This window comes from Calidris pugnax, unplaced genomic scaffold, assembly GCF_001431845.1.
Source record: "Calidris pugnax isolate Ruff unplaced genomic scaffold, ASM143184v1 scaffold294, whole genome shotgun sequence".
Taxonomy (NCBI): Eukaryota; Metazoa; Chordata; class Aves; order Charadriiformes; family Scolopacidae; genus Calidris; species Calidris pugnax.
The window spans coordinates 1,410,735-1,431,386 of record NW_015094505.1 but is presented as its reverse complement, the minus strand read 5'-3'; the positions used below and the strand labels follow the sequence as shown (position 1 = coordinate 1,431,386).

The following is a 20,652-nucleotide window of genomic DNA, read 5'->3' as shown; positions in this document are numbered from 1 at the left end:
GCGTCAGGTACCCAAAAGTGCGTGGCCAGAGCGGGCAGCTTGTGCGATGCAAGGGAAAAATAGCACCTTTGCTCCTCCAAAACTCTGTCTTTCCAAAGGAAGATCTGAGTTTTGCGAACAGTCCTGAGCTGGTGCGTTTGGTTGAGTTTGGAAAGGTTTCTGGCAGAGCCAGGGGCTGGTTTTCACTGATGGGTCCAGTTCCCAGGGTCCCCTTCATGATGCCAAGCAGCACATGGACACATGGCTGGGTATCTGGAAGAGTTTCTGCACTAAAGCACTTTTTCTGCTGGATGTGAATACTTGATTATTAAGCATATATTACAATCCTGAGTATTATTTTAGCTGCAAGTTCAGTCTCCGTCCTCTCCAGCTTTTTAGGTTTGATCGTATTCCAGGGGCTTACTAAAAACATGCAAAGAATTTCAGCAAAACTCTGTGGAACACTTTTATTAAATTCTTTCAGTCATGCAAGCTAAATTAAATGACAGCTCTGTCCACCAAAAGATTACAAATATCAATCAGGCTTCTCCCCTAAACTCATGAAGGAATTAAATGTTTTTCTAAAAGTCTTCTGTTCCCCTTAATAATCTGTTTGGCTGTTCTCTTTACTTTACATATTTTTGAAGCATGTTGAAAGGGATGTTTTCTGCCCTAAAGGAGCACAGTGCTTGTAGCTCACTGCTGATATTTTATCTGAATTTGTGGGCACAATTTTCCGTATTGCTCAAATTGATATTTGCAATACTGCGGGTGTAGTTTCCAAAAAGCAGAAAACAGCTATTAAACTGCAGTCCAATGAACACAACACTGATTTCTTTTTGGAGACAGGAGATTAATGATAAAAAGTATGTTGCAGCTCTCACTGTTTATGTTAAAATTGGAAAAACAAGACCAGGTGGCTCAGTGGGCTGGTGGGATGGTGAGCTCTGAGTAAAGTGGTTGTAAAGAATGAGGAGTTATAAAGATTTCAACACACCGTGGCCCGTCCAAATCCAGCTGAGTCATTACCCCACACTGCTGCATCTGTTTTTGTCTGGTCACTGTACGGTTATGAATAATTGTGTAAATCACGCTGGGATGCCCTGGGGAGCTTTCCTTGCAGAAAGGCTCAGCACACCGTTCCCGTCTGGCTTGTTTTTTAAGCTGTAGAGAGACCACAGGACAAGCCAAGCAACCGAGATGTATATGGAGACCAGCCAGGGCTGTTGTTGTCCCTCATAGTGATGCTCTGGCATCAGAGAGACTGCAGCACTGCCCACCCTACCCGTCTGGAGGGCCATGACTTAAAAGGGATGAGATCCCCCTCTGCTCTGCCTTGGGGAGGCCCCAGCTGGAGCAGTGGGTCCAGTTCTGGGCTCCCCAGTTCAAGAAGGGCAGGGAACTGCTGGCGAGGGGACAGCAGAGGCTACAAAGGTGATGAGGGGCCTGGAGCATCTCTCTGATGAGGAAAGGCTGAGGGACTTGGGTCAGTTTAGTCTGGAGAAGAGAAGGCTGAGGGGGGGTCTGATCAACACCTATAAATACTTAAAGGGTGGGTGTCAAGAGGATGGGGCCAGTCTTTTTTCAGTGGTGCCCAGTGACAGGACAAGAGGGAATGGGCACAAATTTGAACATAAGAAGTTCCACCTAAACATGAGGAGGAACTTTTTCACTTTGAGGGTGGCAGAGCCCTGGAAGAGGCTGCCCAGAGAGGTGGTGCAGTCTCCTTCTCTGGAGACATTCAAAACCTGCCTGGACACGTTCCTGTGGGACCTGCTGTGGGTGGACCTGCTCTGGCAGGGGTTGGACTAGATGATCTCCAGAGGTCCCTTCCAACCCCATGTGATTATATGATTTTTTGAGATTGAAAATAAAGCCAATGAACGTCTGAGCCAATGGAACTTGTAGTCAGGAGCAAAGGGGCTGTGGCCCATGTGTTTCCTGCTGTGGTCATCTTTCCACCCTAAATGATTGTATGGTGGCTGTGCAGGTGGGAGAGGACTGTCCTGCAGACACCTCAGAGATGTGGGTGCGCACACCAACTCCCACAATTAGTGCTCTAGTTTACATCGTGTACATTATAGTGTATTTTTGCCATTATGGTTTAGCGAAGAAGAGTAGATACAACTATAAACTCTTACAGCTGGATGAATTGTGATTAAGTTAAAGCTATCTCACTGTTACATACTACTTTAGTGATCGACGGAATATGTATTTTCCTGCTTCTTACCATAGGCTTTAAACCACAGGACATGAATAAACTCTAATGTTAGGGTACAGTAAGCTCTGCTTGCTATTTAAGGATGGGGAATCTATGTTCAGTCCACCAAGTATAATTTCATAAAGCGAGTAGACCATCGGGGAGGTTGTGGAATGGTCGATAAGAGGACTGTGGCTGCTGCTCCAGCTGAAGCCGAGGCATCCGACAGCATTCCCGGGTCTGGAGGCACCAGTGGAGCAGGGTGGGATTTCTTCTGATGGTGCCAGTAGGCTTTGTGTCACAGCCTTCAGTTCTTGCCGAGCCGGCTGCAAAATTGGGCTGATGGAACCTCCCCGTGGTTCTCAGCAGCTGGGGAGCGCGTGGCTGAGGATGGGGCTTTTGTCCTCGCAAAGGACGGAGCAGCGTGGCGCAGGGATGTGATGTTCACTCCATCTAAAGTCTATGCCCGCATGGTATTTCTCAGAAAGTCCCATTTTATTGTGACTACAAAGGCAAAGAAATTAAGCTGCTAATTTATGACGTGCCAAGAAAAAAGTAGTAATACAACAAATGCTCAGTAATTTATTTTTTGAAAACATACAATTGAAAAATCCTGATTTTCCCCTGCCCCATGCTGAGCTTATTAAATCTGAAAATATCCCAAAGCTTAATTCTCTCCGTCAGAAAGTCCCTCTGCTTTTTTTGGGTAAGTAATGAAAGTTGTGCCTCTGAGCTGTGCAGTGGGGTCCCTCCCGGCTGGCTTGCTCCATCCCTTGGATGCAGAGAAGCAAGCATCCTGCAGATCAGGAGTGACCGTCCTGCTGCTGGGCGGTGACAGTCCCCTTCCACCATGATGGGATTGTGTTTTTTTAGCAATGGGGCAATGGGATCGAGCTGATGTGTGTTGTAATTAGGTGCTGTGCGTAGGAGACCCTCGTTCTACCTCCAGCTGATATAGTCTGTGCTGAGGACTGCTATTAGCTGTGGGCTTCGTTTGGAGGAGAGAAGTACAAGTGATGGTGTAAGGGCTTGAGTGGTTGGCGGTTGGCGTGTTTGGTTCCTGTGCAAGGTCTTCCCCATGTTACACCCAGCGCTGCATTTGCCTTTTTTTTTCTTTTTTTTTAAATTCATTTGTTGTTCTTTTGTGGTTACGCCATATTCTGGGAAAGCCTGCAAACGTTCAAATAAAATTCCTCAAAAGTGAACTTTACTGGTCAGAGCCAAAGCCTGCTGAAGGCCATGGAAAAGTGTCCCCTGAGTTTTGGGGAGATGTGCTGCGTTTTGCTATCAATGGTGGCTGTGGGAACCCGGCACACTGACGTGCCGGGCGGACTTTTGCACGTGCCAAGGAGAGGTTTGGTGCAGCCGGGGAACCCGAAGGGGTCTCACGTTGAGCCATTTGTTTTTCATTACGTTATGCTCCTCTAATATAAACACTAAGGTATGTGGACATAGCCGTGGACAGAGCAAGCCAGATGCCCAAAGCATTCCTCCAAGGCTGTATAAACTTCAGCAGCTAAATATTTTAGAAACTGTTTTCTAAGGCTAGCTTAATAGTTTAAAAATATAACCTACATTCCAGATATTAAAAAATGCCTTGAAAGGCACGCATATTGCTGCAATGGATGGAACTAACTAAACCCCTGAAGTATGCGGAAAGCTCCCATTTTGCAATATCTTCTCTGTTACTTATCCTTTTCATTATTTTTTTTTTTTTTTTGGTGCTGAGATTAAATCCAAGAAGGCTTTTAACAGCAGAGTGGTAGTGATAGAAATTTTCAGCATATATTAACTGCCTGACTCACACTTTTTCAAAGTGGATCTGGGTTCATGATGAAATAGCAGGCTGCTTTCAGCAACAGCAAAATCAGGAAAGTCAGCGGGAAGAGAAAGCCTGTAGCTTAAAACGTCTCCCCTCTGGGGGCTGTGAAGGGGCAGCGTGGGGGGCTCCCACCCGTGTTTAGAAACCAGTGGAAATATTTGAATCCCCATCTCAGGGATGTACAACCTGGCACCATTAGTCAGGACTCAGCTTTAAAACATCCTTTAAAAGATCCTTCCATTGTTTTTGGCTTGGCTATCCTGAAATCTTCAGCTGGCATCCTCTGTACTTCAAGGACGAGGAATGAAATATTTGGGGGTGCCATTCGGACCTGAGAGACCTGCCCTCTCCTTTTACCTATGTTACTTATGAGATGGGAGAGAGTGCCTGAAAACAGTGAGAATCCCTGAACAGGGTTTCCTTTTACTACTGTTTTTTGCTCCATCTGGCCTAACAACAGACATGCATTTTGTAGCCAACTCCAGGGCTTTGGTGGCACCGGGGTCTCGAAGGGCTGGTAGATGTGCTCCAGATGATGCGATGCTTGCTGGGCAGAAGCTGAAGGGCAGAGTTACTCAATGTGGTTTTCCCACCTCCTTTTGTTTCTTTCATTGAGGATTTGCAGCTTTGTCCATGAATGAACCTGAGCTGGTCAGTGCTTTGGCATGAGGAGTGTGATGGAGTCCTGTACCACTGAGCCCTGTCCCTCTCTTGTCACCCTCTCCCCCTGTGAGCATGGGATGAAGAGGTAGGGAGGGTGGAGGGAAGCTGTTGAATGACTGTGGCACCTCATGTCTTTCAGCTACTCAAAGGGATGGCTTTGCCCCCCCGAAAAACTCCAGGCAAAACCCCGGAGGAGGAGGAGGAGAGCGGAGACTGTGATGATGAAGACGACTGCAGTGGAGGCTCTGGGGATGGAGAGCTACGAGTGAGGAACCAGCTCCGGTTCTTAGCAGGTGATGGGTGGTCCCATGGGCCGTGCCTGTCTGGGAGTGGTAGGTCTTGGTGATGTGTGGGGAGCTGCTCTCTGGGGTCTGCTCAGGTCCACTCGCCGTGGGTACCACTGATGCATCATGCTGGTTGGCCTCGGTGCAGCTGGAGAAGAAATGCCACTGCTTTTCCAGGTCAGTTTTGCAGGGGTGTGTTGAGGGCAACCTATGGAAGAAGGTTCAAGACAGTTTTCAAACCTGCTGTAGGTCCCAGGGTCACCCTCTTCTCTGCTTCCCACTGCTGCCCACGCTCATGAGCATAGAGATGAGCTTTTCCGCTTTCTAGAGGACATCAGAAAGTCAGTCAGGATTGTTTGTCTGCAAGCAAACGATGGTTATTTCTGATCTAGGGTTTAGAGACCCATGGTAATTTTTTGCAAATAACTCAGGCTCATTTTTCAGAGGTGATGTAGGTACTCAGGAGCCTAAAATTGCATTGCTTGCCAGTACGAGTCATGTCTTTGGTTGCTTTGAAAACAGCCCTGAGGCACTTCTAGTGTTTCCAGGCTACCTTATTCGTAAGGTAGTCCCTGGTCACCCGTCGGGTAGAGAAAGTGAAGGACCGATTGTGACTTGGGCAGTCTCAAAGGCCACCTACGTGTGCCTTCTCCCTGACCCACTAGCCCCTGTCATCCTCCTCCTGGCTCTGTGGAGCTCAGCAGCAGCATCTGTTTTGCTCATGTCAACCAGACCAGGCCGTGTCCGCTGCGGCCGAGCGGTGTCCGCTGGCCGTGGGTCTGCGGGCTGGGGGCTTGGCCCAATTAATGCTGGTTCCAGTGCTACGCCTTGCTCTTTGAGAGACCAGACAACTGAACCTGGATAAAATCAGCCTTACAGCTTTGAAGTTTAAGAGGCAAATTTGGGCTCTTAAACGAAGCACAGATGTTTATAAATTCCCTTCCATTGGTCTGGGATAATTAAAATATCCTTAATGAAGTGAGAGCTGAAATATTAAATGCCAGTTTCATATCAAAGATTATTGACACATTATGTAAAATACATAAAATACATATATTCAAATACTGGGTAAGGGAAAGAAAAGACTTTTTAAGTCCTCCAATCCAAGTCTGAAACAGAAATATAGAATTCGGAGAAGGATAAAATGTACTTTATTTCATCCAAGAACTAAATATCAAAGTGTGCGCTAAAGAAATGCAGGTGATCCACATCATCCTGAGTTGAGAGCAGAGATACGTGTTTCATTTTCCGTGATCTTTGTCTCACACCTTTATGCTATTTTTAATGTGTTTCTAATTTCCTCTTATAGCCTTCCCCATAATATCATCAGTGATCTCTGAAGCCGGGTGTATAATCCTTTCTGCCTTTTTCTCTGTCTCTCCAGGCTAGCTTAATCACTGTATTGATCTCCCCAACAACCTGCCTGTCTAGCAGTTTAGACCTCTCTTGTCACTGCGGTACGTGACCATGTCATAGGAAAAGAGGACTTGTCCTCCCTGGGCGACTCTGCTGGAGGGTGTTTGCTGCTGCCTTTGCTACCGGATGGCTAAATATTAACTTTAAAACAACATTGTCTTTGGGGCATCGTGTTCCTGGCAGGTTAAGCCTTTCAGCTTGCCGATGGTGTGAGGGTTTGCCAAGGCACCGGCTGGCCTTGGAGGACATGAGCTGTGCTATCATGGTGGCCAGGGACACCTTCTGGTGCTTCCTCACTTGCCCATGCCATGATGCTCCCTTTTTTGTGTTTTGCTTTAGAGCAGAAAGGCAAAGCTGATCTGACAGTGACAGGATCGTATTTGGTTGGTATTGGATATAAACTGTGACTCTGTTCAAGTTTTATGTTGGAAACAAGCCCAGAAAAGTTGCTGATGGTGTGGAAATATTCACTTTCAACATTTTTGAGAATGATATTTCTTTTTACTTTGAAAGGGTATTTTTCAATTAATTTTTTTTTTCCATCATATCATATCACATGTACATAACATGAAATAAAAGGGACCAGAAACCATTCCATATTCCCCCCCCGCCCCTTCCCACAAATCCTAAATTTTAGGTTAGCATGCCGATTTGACATGATGCCAGGCTTTGAAATCTGGAAATACTTTGTGAAATGAACTTTTACATTTCGCGTGGCTTTATCTGTCTCCTTCCCAAGGTAGTTACCCTATAATAGAGGCAGAAAGGACAGGGTTTGAGTTACTGACTCTCGTTTTATCCCATGCTGGATGCTCTGCAGTGTCAGGGCAGAAACACGGCCGGATGGCCGGGGGGGGAATGTGTGTTGTAGCAGTGGGCTCAAACCCCCTTTTGAGGGTGTCCAAGTGCCTCTGCTGACCCTCCGAGGTTTGCTGTTGGGGAATGCAGCTTGGGTGCTTTGTTTTCCTTCTCTTAGAGGCTTTGTTCAGCTTTGGAGGAAATACCCTTGGCCCCGTGGTGGCAGTGGAGATCTCCCTTGCAGAGGGTTTCCCAGGCCTTACACAGAAAGGATTATGAAGCCTTGGAATGGGCTGCCCAGGGAAGGGGTTGAGGCACCATCCCTGGAGGGATTTAACAGCCGGGTTGACATAGTGCTTAGAGACATGGGTTAGTGATGGGTTTTATCTGAGTTAGGTTGACGGTTGGACCAGATGATCTTAAAGGTCCCTTCCAACCCAGACAATTCTATGATTCTATGACTTGGCCATGCCTTGGGGAGGAGGAAAGATGGGCGCCTGGGATTGGTGCTGGGTTTGGCCATCGGCTGAGTGAAAACATTAGCAGAATTTGGCACCTCCGAGGTCTTTGCATCTCTTGGATGTGGTGGGAGTTTCTCCTGCTCGCTGGTGTGGGTGCCGCTGGTCCTGCTGGCTAACTGCAACCAGCTGCTTAGTACTGGCCCCTCCGAGATGTCCCCTCAGAAGGTCTTGAAAAAATGTGGAAACAGAAAAAGAGCAAAAGGAAAAAAAACAAAACCAACAAGTCAGTCTCGAATACAGACTAGTTTTGATTTATCGCCTGTTGTATAAAATGTAACCTTTATTTCCTATATATAATGAGCCTGTAATAACTGGACAGTCAACTTAAACTTTAATGATTTAAACATACTTGTAAACTGTCAAGTCAAAAGTTTGTGAGTGACTATAAACATATGTTGGTGAGCGCTATATGCTAATAAATTCATTATTATGTTGCCCCAGTGGGAAACATGGAGATGGCAGGATTTTTTTTATGATAGGTCTTTTATTGTTTGTCACATCTGCAACACATTAAGGATTTTGAAGGCAGATAATGTTTACAATAAGGGGGAGGACTGAAAACCTCCCAGCTCACAGAAGAGCGCATCCTGTTTGTCAATGGAGTAACCGTGGAGCCGGCACCCTGGCCGTGCAGCTCTAAAAATAGAGCTGTGTACATACACACACATATATTTATGCCACACCGATGGCAAATCCTGCCTGTGAATAAATTACAGTATTTTCCCCTCAATTACGAGTCAGCGCAGATGTCTTCCAGGCTGTAGGACACAAACATGCCCTCGCACCCCCCTGGAATTTGTCGTCCTACACCGGGCACCCAAAGCAAACAGAGCCCGGGGTGGCTGGCGCTTCGCTGCCGTTCCAGACAGCCACCCACTAATTAGCTCACCTCCGGCGTTCTCACTCGAGATGCCACTTATAACCCATGAGCTCGTTGCCAGGAAGCCTGAAAATAAAACATGGGTGCTGGAGAGGCTCCTGCGCCAGGCGGGCGGCGTTAGCAGGCGCTGGGGGAGAGAGAGGAGGTGGATGCTTTTCAGGGGGGTGGTTGCAAAGGTAGTGGGGTGCATCTCACTTGTGCAGGGTTGCTCTGCCCCTGGGCATCTCATAAGCTTTGCCAGGAGGAAAAAAATCCCTTTTAGTCGCTGGAGCATCACCCAGGGAATGTTTTGAGCAATCCAGAAACCGGGGGGAGGGGGGAGTGGGAGGATGAGGGGAAGATTTACCCTTCCAGAATATCTGTGTTAGGCAGTAACAAAAGTTGTCTTGGGAACAGATGGATTTGGCAGAATTAAGCAGAAATAGTTTGTCCTGGGAAGGGAAGTTGGCCTCATCCCATGAGATATGTAAGGATAGATGTGTGCAATAAAGATATATAAAGATGGCTCTGCAAATTTGCGTGTGTAAAACAGCTCCCCTGCCTGGTTGTTCCTGCTGAAGAACCTGCAGTTAGTTTTGCCTTTCGGCTTTTCCCTTGGTTATTTCTAAGGGGGAGTTTGTAGTTCGAGGCCCTGGGTTTTCCTGCGCCCTGCCCATGTGTGTGTGTGACCAGACCAGCTGGGCTGGACTTCTGCTTGGGCTTCCAGCAACCCACACCATACCCTGGCACTGGGTGAAAGTCAGGATCAGCACAATGTGTCCCTCCATTTACCCATCTCTCTAACTCTTTTAACAGTCTCAGGCTTGCTTTGCCACTGGTTTATTCTCTTGGCAGTATTGTTTCAAGAGCTCTTGTCAAATTGCAGGCTTGAGCATGGCTGTCTGAGCATGGTCACTTCCTGGCTGGAAAAGCCATTTGTTGGTAACCCCTTTATACATGTTGGGGGTGTTGGTTTACTGTCAGTTGAACAGGAGCCAGCAGTGTGCCCAGGTGGCCAAGAAGGCCAACAGCATCCTGGCCTGTGTCAGGAACAGCGTGGGGAGTAGGACTCAGGAGGTGATGGTCCCCCTGTACCAGGCACTGGTGAGGCCCCACCTCGAGGGCTGTGTCCAGTTTTGGGCCCCTCACCACAAAAAAGACATTGAGGGGCTGGAGCGGGTCCAGAGAAGGGCAACGGAGCTGGTGAGGGGTCTGGAGCACAAGTCTTGTGAGGAGAGGCTGAGGGAGCTGGGGGTGTTCAGCCTGGAGAAAAGGAGGCTGAGGGGAGACCTTCTCGCTCTCTCCAACTCCCTGAAAGGAGGGTGTAGCCAGGGGGGGTCGGTCTCTGCTCCCAAGGAACAGGCCATGGGACAAGAGGAAATGGCCTCAAGTTGCCCGACGAGAGGTTCAGATTGGATATTGGGAACAATTTTTACACAGAAAGGATTATTAAGCATTAGAACAGGGTGCCCAGGGAAGTGTTTGAGGCACCATCCCTGGAGGGATTTAAAAACCAGTTTGACATAGTGCTTAGAGACATGAGTTTGTGATGGTTTTTATCAGAGTTAGGTTGATGGTTGGACTAGATGATCTTAAATGTCCCTTCCAACCCAGACAATTCTGTGATTCTATGTTACAAAGGTAGTGTAGCTTCCAAAGGACAATATAGGCACGTCATGGAGCAGGTGATGTCTTTGGTAGCCCCCTTCCTGGGAGAAAGGGCTGCTGTGGTTGTGTGGCCATGCTGTGCCTGGCCATGGAGCAGGACCGCTGTGTTTTCTGCCTCGCACCGTGGCTTTTGGAATTTTTTAAAAAAATATATGTTTTTGGTTCTGCTCGGAACCCCTGTGAGTTGCAAATTTCATCCTATTTTGCTTTTAAACATCTCCAAATGTCCCAGTAAACCATTCCGTATTTTAGAGTTCTCAGTGCTGAGATGTTCCTACAGCTCAGCATTTTGGTAACCTTCCTCTCGTCACCCCTTTTGCTCCAAGGTTTATTTCTGGAGGTGCCATCAATCCAAGCTCCTCCCACCCAGCCCCCCTTGCTGTGGCAGGGAATAGGAGATGCTGCTGCTATGATAACATTTAAATTGCTTTTCCGTTGGGTGCAAAAGGCTGCTCATTCTGGGGAGCCAGCAGCTCCTGGGGGGTTTCCCTGCTGAGGCGGTGGCTGTGTGTGGCAGCGCTGGAGGCCAGCAGGGTCCCTTTGGCTGCAGCTCTCCTGTTTTCTGCAGCCCATTCCTGTGGGAAAGTTTCCTTAGAAGTGGGTATTCGTGCTGGAAAAGGGGACACTCCCAACCTGGGAGTGCTCAGACATCTTCCAGGGCTCAGTCTGTGCTTGTGCTGGGAGACAGACTAACAGTAGCCAAAATCTTTACAAGATCATGTCTTCCCACCCTTTGTCATGGTGATTGCTTCTCTGCAATGCCTACGGGGTGCCCGCATCTGAGCAGCCAGTATCTGCTGATACTGCTCTGCTGGATTTAGTGCTGGGTCTGGAGAGTGGGTTCGTTGAGATGTTTATCTGTCTACGGAGAAAGATGTTTTCAACTACCTGATTGACTTTTAAAATACTCCTTCCACGGGTGGAAAATGTCCCCATCTGTGTGGGTTTTGGTGACAGTGCGGGCCCATGTGGCTGTTGTGCCTTCCCACTGCACAGCCTGGGGGCTTGGGTTGTCCTACTGAAAAATATCACGTGTACAATATCAATATTCATTGTACGTAGCTCTGCTCAGCCTTCAGCAGAGCTGCCCTGTCCTTGGCTCCCACGGCGGGGTGAGCTGTGCCTGTTTGACGCAGCATCCTTCCGTTGGTGTTTTCTATTCTGCTAAAAGCTTTAGGACTGTTAACTATATTTTTCATAGTAGAACGCTTTCTTTTTCTCCTTTTTTTTTTTTTCTTTCCCCAAGGAGGGTGCTGTTGAATGCTTGACTGAAGCAAGGATAGAAACATACTGTTTTACAAGACGCTCATCCTGTCCCAGGGCAAAAAAATGACAAGGCCAAATGTCAGTGAGATTATCCTGATGGAAGAGCTGGAAACGAACCAACTAAAACAGTGCAATAGCTTGATTATTGCTTTGCTATTTCTAGTGTTTGTGTTTGTTGAAATTTCTCCTTTTAATGAAGATTTGGTTGGAAGTCAAGAATTCATTGTCACTGTCCAAATACAAGCTAGAAGATGGAGAGAGAGTCACATGCAGTGGTTGGCTGAAGCTCTTGCCACTGATTGAGTGGCAAGTTTGTTAATTCACTTTTGACGTCAGCAAAAATGATTATTTATTTTTTTTTATTGACAGACTGGGAAAATTATTGGTGGCTTTCAGAGATGAACTTGTTTATAGCATCCTTCAGCTGGCTGTTTGTGTGACTCTTTCAGAGTCCCACTGTACATAATGTCACAGTCCCACTGTACATAATGTATACATTTGGAAGGGTTCTCCTAAATTTTGTGCTGTGAGTTACTCCAAAGAAACAATAAATCCACAGCTGAAGGACAAGAAATTAATCTATCAGAATAAGTTTGCACTTTGAGAAAAGCTACGTGTATGCAAAAACATCCGTGAAATCAGCAAGTAAATTTACTGGATACATTAATCCCATGCTCCTACATTCTGGTTTCTTTTTTTTTTTTGGTTTTTAAGTTGGTTTTCTTTAAAACTTTTTTGGTGTTGAGGTTACAGGCTGCAGATCTAAGCTTGTCTGAGCAATTTGTATCTGGTATTTTTAGAATTGGACTTCCAGTGCCTCGGTCCATCCTGACCGAAAACAAAGGATGAGGTACCAGGTTTTTTAAAGCAAGATCAGTAGAGGGCGGGTAAATCCCTGATATCCTCATATCCATAAATCACGTACATCCCCTTCCCAATGTGAGCAGAAGTTGGCCTCAATGCTTCTTTTGGAAGCCCAGATCAATGCAGATGAGGCTGATTCTTGGGCTCGGTATAAGGTGCCTGAGTGAGGTTGAAGGGTTGCAGACAGGCTGAAGGGTAGAGGAGATGATGCTTCTGCTCTTACACTGTGCAAACGCACAAAAATCTGTGATTGCTTATCAGTCCTGGATGTTGATAATGCTACTCTGCTGGCCAAAGTCTCACCCTTGATTCGGGTTGCAAGTTTGCATAACAGTTTGTATTATAGCAGAGCATCTAAGGAGATACTTTTCAACAGTGTAGTTTGGGAGCTAATGTATCTTTAAATCGTTACTGAGTGCAGCATTTTACATGACTGAACGCATCAAAACAATTTCAAGTATGCAAAAATCTGCCCAATTGCAATAGTGATAGTCATATTTATCTTTAAAGGATGATGAATCTGGTTTTCTGTGGCTGAAAACATGTGAAATCTTCCGAAACAGAATTCCTGACTCAGATACAAACTTGCTTTTCTTTTTGTGCCATTTTTCTTTGGGGAGAGACAAAATAACTTCACTGGATTTCTTTTTAAGGGACAATAATAAAGTAATATTTCAGACAGAAGCAGACCAGGTATTACTTGCTAATGGACAAGGTAACCTTATGCTGATGGCTGATGGCCAGGGCATCGTATCTGCGCAGTTTGTCACACAAAGAGAGGTTTGTCTGTGAGCCTGATAACAATATAACATGTTGATTGACTTTTCACGTGGGAGAGGGCATCCCTTTCATGAGTGGCTTGGCTTTTACTAACGCCTTACTGCAGACAAGCTGATAAGAGTCACTAGGGGGATGTAATAAATGAGGCTGTAGGGCACAGTGCTTCTTGGTGTTGGGGGAGAGGTCTCTAGTCCCAGAGCGTGTCCCAGCTGTGCCCGTGGGTGCGTGCACCCAGCACTCGTGTCAGTGCGCAGACACTAAGCTGTAAGACATCCTGGGGACGTCCTGTGGGGACGGGACAGAGTACCATGGCCAGGTGTGGAGTCCTCAACAGGACATGGACCTGTTGGAGGGGGACAGTGGAGGGCTACGAAGATGATCAGAGGGATGGAGCACCTCGCCTATGAAGACAGGCTGAGAGAGTTGGGGTTGTTCAGAGAGGGCTCCAGAGACACCTTATAATGGCCTTCCAGTACCTAAAGGGGGCTACAGGAGAGATGGGGAAGGACTCTTGATCAGGGAATGTGGTGATAGGATGAGGGGTAATCTTTTTAAATTGAAAGAGGGGTATTTAGATTAGATACTAGAAAGAAATTATTTACTGTGAGGGTGGTGAGACTGTGGCTCAGGTTGCCCAGAGAAGCTGTGGCTGCCCCATCCCTGGAGGGGTTCAAGGCCAGGTTGGAGGGGGTTTGGAGCAACCTGGTCTGGTGGGAGGTGTCCCTGCCCAGGGCAGGAGGGTTGGAACTGGGTGATCTTTAAGGTCCCTTCCAACTCAAACCATTCTATGATTCTATGACTGGGTCATTCCCTTCTCACTCCATGGCTGCTGTGGCTCCTGTTCTCAGAAAATGGGGGATATGCCCTGCATGAAGAAGGACTGCCTTCTCTCCTGGCGGCATTTCCACTCCTCCATGGTCCAGGACAGGCTGATCCAGCTGAGATCCTTTCCTTGTGGACTGCTGGATCAGAGGACTTCACTGTGTTGTCTTTAGCCTTGATGCAGAGTGAAGATGAGCAAGCACTGAGTGCCCATATTGGCTCATGGTCCTTGGGATCAGGTTGCAATTTGTCATATCTGCTTATACTTCATGTGTCTTTGACCACCGAAGGGGAGCAGGCACAGGACAATGCTACAGCTGAGCTACTGTGGAATGGTGGCACACAGAAATCACAGCCAGCGGCTGAAGACGAGACCGGGGTCAGCAAGACTGGGGTCCTTTGGCGCACACTGCCGTGGTGCTGGGGACTTGGCTATGGACAATGACAAGGCTTGAACAGGAGGAACGTCATGCAGCAAGGACACCCAGAGGTTACATGGAGTCAAAGAGACAAGAAGACAAATTCACAGAATTAAAGTCCATCAAGGACTATTAGACACAACTTGGCTCGGGATGAGCCCAATGTGTGTCTGCCCAGAATGTATCTTGGGGAAATGCAACTGTGTGAAAAACCACAAACACAATTAACATTGAGCCAGGTGGCCCTCTCTCATTGGAAGGGTCTGGGAGACGGTCCTGGGCTCTCTGCTGTGGCTGCTGCATTGCTGTTGATCATTTTGCTCTGAGAGGTATCAGAGGACAAATGATGTTTCAGGTGGACCATGGAAGCCACCACTTACTGGAAAACTTTTGGATACAACTTTCAGAGCATTCTTGAGCCCTAAAGGGAAGAAGTTGGGAAATGACTTTAAAATCCTGACCTCTCAGTTCCCTCTCTTCAAATTTGAACAAATGGGTTTGTTTTTATATGGGATATTGTGGCAATGACTTAGCAGTGCGAGTTGCGTTATGGCAACAACCAAAGGCTCTGGGGAGCCAGTGTTTACTTAGATGGGGTTGCGTGAGAGCCTACACGGCAGCGATCTCTTTACCTGGGATCCAACAGGTTCTTACTTCCTTGGAGACAGGAGCATCGCATTCTTGAAAATTAGTTTTTGCATCTTTCCATAAATATAAGTATGTATCTGTGAACTAATAAAGCCTGATTAAACAAAGCTGTAAGTTAAATATCTGGAAGATGTCTGGATCTTTCCAAACAGTGATGCTCCCTGAAGGCTGATGGGTTGTAGCCCAGGTAGAAGAAAAGGCATTGCCTGAGATGAAGCTCTCAAAATGGACTCGGTCACGGGACTGATCCTGGAGCCTGGTGCTGATGCTTGATGGTCTCAGCAGAAAGAAATACAGAAAAGCAGCCCAGGAAGCAGCCTGTCTTTTTAGTCATTGCCAAAAAGACATCAGAAAGAGGGAAAGGGATGCTCCTCCAGAGAAATCTCTCAGGACTCGGAATTTTAAATCCACATTTATTTCCCTTTTCACTCCAGCCTTTCTTTGCAAGTGAAGATAGTGTGTATTTGGGTCTGGCCTGCGAATCACTCATCAGTGGGTGTGTTACCAGGACATGATAGGGTACTGAGTCGCCTCTGTGTGCCCCAGAAGCGAGGGATTCATCGTCCGTCAAGCAGAAACTCTCCTTGGCTGGTGTGCATTAGCCTTGACCTGTGTGTGCACATCTGCTGGGGCCAACACCAGGAGTAACGCGACCTGAACCAGGTGTGTGTCTCGGCAATGGCTCCTCCACTTCCCAGGTGGCCCCCAGTAGATCCCTGACCCCTCGTGTTGGGATGGGGATGGATGAGCTGTGAACTGGGGAGGAGATGTCCTCCTTCCCGCCGGTGGGAGCTCTGCCTTTGCCATCCATCCCCGGCCCCGGGGCTTTGGTGGCTTTGATGAGAGCCCAGATGGCTTTCTTCCATACCAGTAAATTTCAGGTAGCTGAGTGCTTCTGAATTTTGCCATCTTTGCCAGCTTTTCTGGGTCTATGGTGCATCTCACCTGGGGCAAAAGCGACTTGACCCTAAAGTTTACCCCCCCACCAACACGTTGCTTTTAAGGAAGGTTGGAAACTTTCCAATGGGAAGACTTCGTGTTGGAAAGTTCCTCTCTTCTGGAACCAGGATGCAGTGAAGCATGTTGGGGTTCTGGATGGGATTTTTCTTCTTGTTTTGGAAGTAAATTGAAACATCTTTCTCCGCTCCTGCAGCGGGGAAATGCAGCAACAACCTGCTTGCCCATGCCACCAGGTAGCACGGTCGGCTTTCACTCCAGAGCCACTTCTTGTCTAAAAGTTTGCTTGAGAGTATGTTTTTATTTATAACACAGAAAAAAAAAAGAAATCCAAATGAATTGATTAGACTTTGTTGGAGTGGAGTGGGTTTTTATTTTTGGTTTGGTTTTTTTGTTACAACAGAAAATTTGGCTGCATTTTGTCTTTGTTCTGCATGGGAGCAGTAGCGCATTCCGTTTTCTGTGGGAATGGAAATCTGGCATTTTGACCAGCTTCTGTTGTGTCAGAAAATGTCTTCAGTGGTATTTGAGGCTCTTGACAACATCTTGCTGTCAGTTCCTGCTTTTTGTTCGCTCTTTGCTTCCCGCGGGAGCCGGAATGATGCTCTGCCCTTCCTTCCCACGGGAGGCTGGGTCTGTGCCCAGCGTGGAGCTGGAATGCTAAACCTAGCAGCCCCTTTCCTTTCCCTCACCTTCCTTCTTCCGAGGGCCCTTTCTGCATATCCCATTTCTGAGCAGGAAGCTGGTGCCTGAAGTGCTGCCTTGGGGCTGACCGATTGCTGGATGCCACTGAGTCCCCAGGATGCTGCTGCATCCCTTGGCCGGCCACTCCCACGGTGTGTCCCTTGGTCCCATGATGGGCAGGGAGGTTTGTGTCATGGTGGCAGGTACTGCTGGCTGCTGTGGGACCCCTTTCATGGGGTTCAGCAGCTGGACACACTGCCAGGACATCTGTCACCGTCTCAATCCAACGCAAGAGTCCCAGCAGGATTTCTAAAATGTAAATTACAAGTGCAATGTGATACACATCCTTTTTCTTCCTTTTTTTTTTTTTCCCTCTCCTTCCTGTTTTAATTCAGTATCTTGAGTCTCTGTAAAATTGTTGTACTCAAAGCTATTTTAGAGTTGCTTGTGTCCCATGGATGCTGGAGACGCTTCCTGCATGGGGTGGTAGACATCTGCTGCAGCCTGTTTTCGGACTTTTTTTGTGTTAGGCAGACTGCAGTTGGCAGGTGGGAGCTGGTGGTTTATTATCAGAGTCTGAGTAATATCCTTTGCCTCCCTGATAACTCACCGCCGTCTGCTCTGCGGCTCCGCTATGTTTGCTCGTCCTGTTTGGGTTTTGTGTAGATCATTCAGTAAAAAGTAAATAAAAATAATAAAAAAAAAAAGTTGTGTGCTCCCCAAAGTCGTCACAGAACACAGCCTGCGATATCTCTTCCTCTTCTCTTGTCGAGATAAATCAGCTTCTAAGGTAAGCACAGAGAATGTGAAAGAATGCATTTACACCCGAAACGCTGTGCTCTCCCCTTCCCTCTAAGGGCAAACTTCCCCCTCTTGTGCTCCAGTGTCTGTTGGCAGGGAGCATCTGGTGTGCTGTCACCTTCCATTTCCCTTCCTGGCACTTGGAGCTTTATTTCTGCCTTTGCAAAGATTAAAAGAGACTCAAGGTCCAGAGGAGGCCATGGAGATGCTGGGAGGGCTGGAGCCCCTCTGCTGGGAGGACAGGCTGAGAGAGTTGGGGGGTTCAGCCTGGAGAAGAGAAGGCTCTGGGGAGACCTTGGAGCCCCTTCCAGTCCCTCAAGGGGCTCCAGGAGACATGGGGAGGGACTCTGTATCAGGGAGGGAGCCATAGGATGAAGGGGAAGGGTTTTAAACTGGAAGAGGGAAGATTTAGGTGAGATCTCAGGAGGAAATTCTTTGCTGTGAGGGTGGTGAGAGCCTGGCTCAGGTTGCCCAGAGAAGCTGTGGCTGCCCCATCCCTGGAGGGGTTCAAGGGCAGGTTGGAGGGGGCTTGGAGCAACCTGGTCTGGTGGGAGGTGTCCCTGCCCAGGGCAGGGGGTGGCACTGGGTGGGCTTTAAGGCCCCTTCCAACTCTAACGATTCTGTTATTCTGTAAGGTGCACCCAGCATTGTGCAGCTGACATGTGGCTGTGCACGGCCACCTCCCCATAGCTGCTGTGTGATCTGTCCGTGGGTGCTTTTGCCAGTGGAGCAGTGTTTCAAATGTGGGGCCAGTGGCAGATGTCAGGTGTCAGGAGGACAATGGAGCAACAAAGCTGATTGGTTTCTCCTGGACCCCCAGGTCTTTTGACCCTTGTATTTCCAGTGGATGAATACCGGCTGGTGAGTGAGGTTTTGATCTTGGAGGTTCAGCTGATGTCTTTCCATCATGTTTGCTTCTCTAAATATTTTTACTGGCAGCACTGAGCGGCTGAAGGCAGCAGAAGTGGTACAGCACGGTGGGCAGAGGTAGGGCTGGTGCATCCTGGAGCACCCCACGCATGAGTGATTCCACTGACCTGGGCTCCTGGGGGGCGCGGGGAGTGGGGCACCAGCTTGAGTACCTCGGTGATACTTAAGTGTCTGCTGGGCCAGACGCTTAATGCTATTAGCAGACGCTAAATAGGTCTTTCTTATTTAGTGGCCTTAATTTATTAAATCAGGCAGCAATGCTCTCGGAAAAGTCGTGCCGGAAAAGGGAGCAGAGCGAGCTGTAAGTTTCCGATTTCTGCTGGATCAGGCCCCTGGAGATGTGTGTGATCTGGTGCATTGGAGGCAGCGCTATTGCAGTGACTCATGAACAGATGTGCCCAATTTACATTGCAGCCTAATACCTTTGTTAAAAAAAAAAAAAAAAAAAAAAGTTTTTTCAAGACAAATGTGTTAAAGCAGATGTTTCCAGTAAAATAAATAGTTGTGTGATTTACAAACAACTTCCCACTGCCAGAACTCCTTAGAAAATGTGGAAAAAAGAAAAATGGTTCTGTGTACCACCAGAAAGATAAAATCCAAAAATGCAGACATAGCAAAGAGGTATTTCTACACGTTGAACAAAAAGAACTGCTGTGCTTGGGTTGGAAAGAAGTTGGTTTGAGAGTGATTTTAGTTGCTAATAGCAGTAAGACTAACCCTGACCAGTTACATACATTAAGGAGCAGAAACCTGTCTGTCAAAGTACTTAACCAGGATACGAGGTAACCGGGACCACTGTGTGGGATTGCCCGGAGGTTCCTAAATCCCTTCCATCCCATTGGAACCTACACTGGGGGACTGGATAGCTGTGGGATTGCACTGACCCGAAAGCAAAGCAGAGATGCAGCCCCTATATCAAGCCCAGCTCCGAGGGATCCCTCCCTGGGCATCTCCCCCTCTGCATCCCACGGCAGCACAGGATGCACAGGGTGATACTTTCTCTGCCTTGACCTGCAGCTCAGGCTTTCTGGGGCCATGTCTCTGGGTTTCCTCGGGGGGCTGTGCCCGTCCACCTGCTCTTCCCAGTTTTTGGGAGGCACAGGCAGGCGCGTGTGGAGAAACTCTTGTCTTCTCCAGTCTCTTTGGTCCCCCCAGCTCCACCGTGGGGCTGCCGTCACGCAGTGCCTGCAGGCCCACCACTCACACACAATTGACACCCCATGTGGTCTTAATGGGTTTCCCAGGCTGCAGCTGCGGCACAGCCAGCACTTCGTTAGCTGCAGGGGCTGGCAATCCCCTTTTGCCTTCCAGCTCTCTGCTGCACAGCTATCATATATACTTTTATGCACTTGTCACCTATTTCATCCAGGCATTTGTTGCTAAAGAAACGGTGACAGTGGATGGTTGTGGGTCAGCAGGCTGCTTGTCTAAATCCATCATTGCTTGGCCCTTGGCAAATAGCTCGACCACCTTCTAAAAGGACACAGAGTCGTCCAGACAGATAGGAAGATGGGAGGCAGCCAGCAAGCCTGATCTGAGCAAAACAGGGAGGTCAGGAGGCAGAGAGGATTCCGCTGCTTTGCTAGAGCCTCGCAGGAGAGGCCTCTGGAGTGCCCAAGGCTGCATGAGTCCTGTGAGGTGCGCGCAGGTTTGGACTGGAGAAGGATGCTGCAGAGAAGGATGCAGCAACGGCAGTTTCTGGAGCATCTCAAAAGCACCCTGGCATGTCAGGGTGCCTTCCCATGGCACCCACAGAGCTGCTGTGAGTGTCTCTTGTGGCTTGGAGGGGTTAGGAATGGGCAGAAAAGGCAGCCTGGTGATCTTCTGCAGCCTGTCCCACCCGGGGAGGGGTGACACAGCTGCCCAGTAGCCAGCAGCACGCGAGGAAGAAACTCTGTAGTTTCTTGGCACACGGATGCAGATGTCTCATCAGGGATGCCAAGTTCATCATTAGGAAAAATGACTGCTAACATCGGGGACCTCCTGTGGGTCCTTTAAAATAGAAGCTGAGTGGATGCACTAGAAGGTGGCCGTGGGATGGGACTGCTCCTCACCTCCCCTGGTGTCTCTCTGGGTACCATGCCTTGCCATAAAGAGTGTTTCCAGAGCAAAGTCTTGAAGGGCTGCCTTCACAGGGGGACTTGCTGGGACACATCCAGAGGAATTAAAAGCATCCCAGGAGGAGGCAGCCACCGCTGCAGAGCAACACAGGGCACTCGGGGCCCAGTGGTGCTCGTGAAGTCCCCTTGCAACCTTGGCTCAATTTTAGCC

General features: G+C 48.1%; 1 protein-coding gene across 1 annotated transcript in view; it reads left to right on the top strand.

The window, feature by feature from the left end:
• Positions 1-20,652, top strand: part of GPC3 (glypican 3) — a gene marked incomplete at its 5' end in the record, with an annotated part of 172,678 nt that overhangs the window by 136,946 nt on the left and 15,080 nt on the right. Inside the window, one exon of the mRNA XM_014963067.1 lies at positions 4,804-4,957. Coding sequence (XP_014818553.1) covers positions 4,804-4,957 — 154 coding nt within the window. The remainder of the gene's footprint in view (positions 1-4,803; positions 4,958-20,652) is intronic.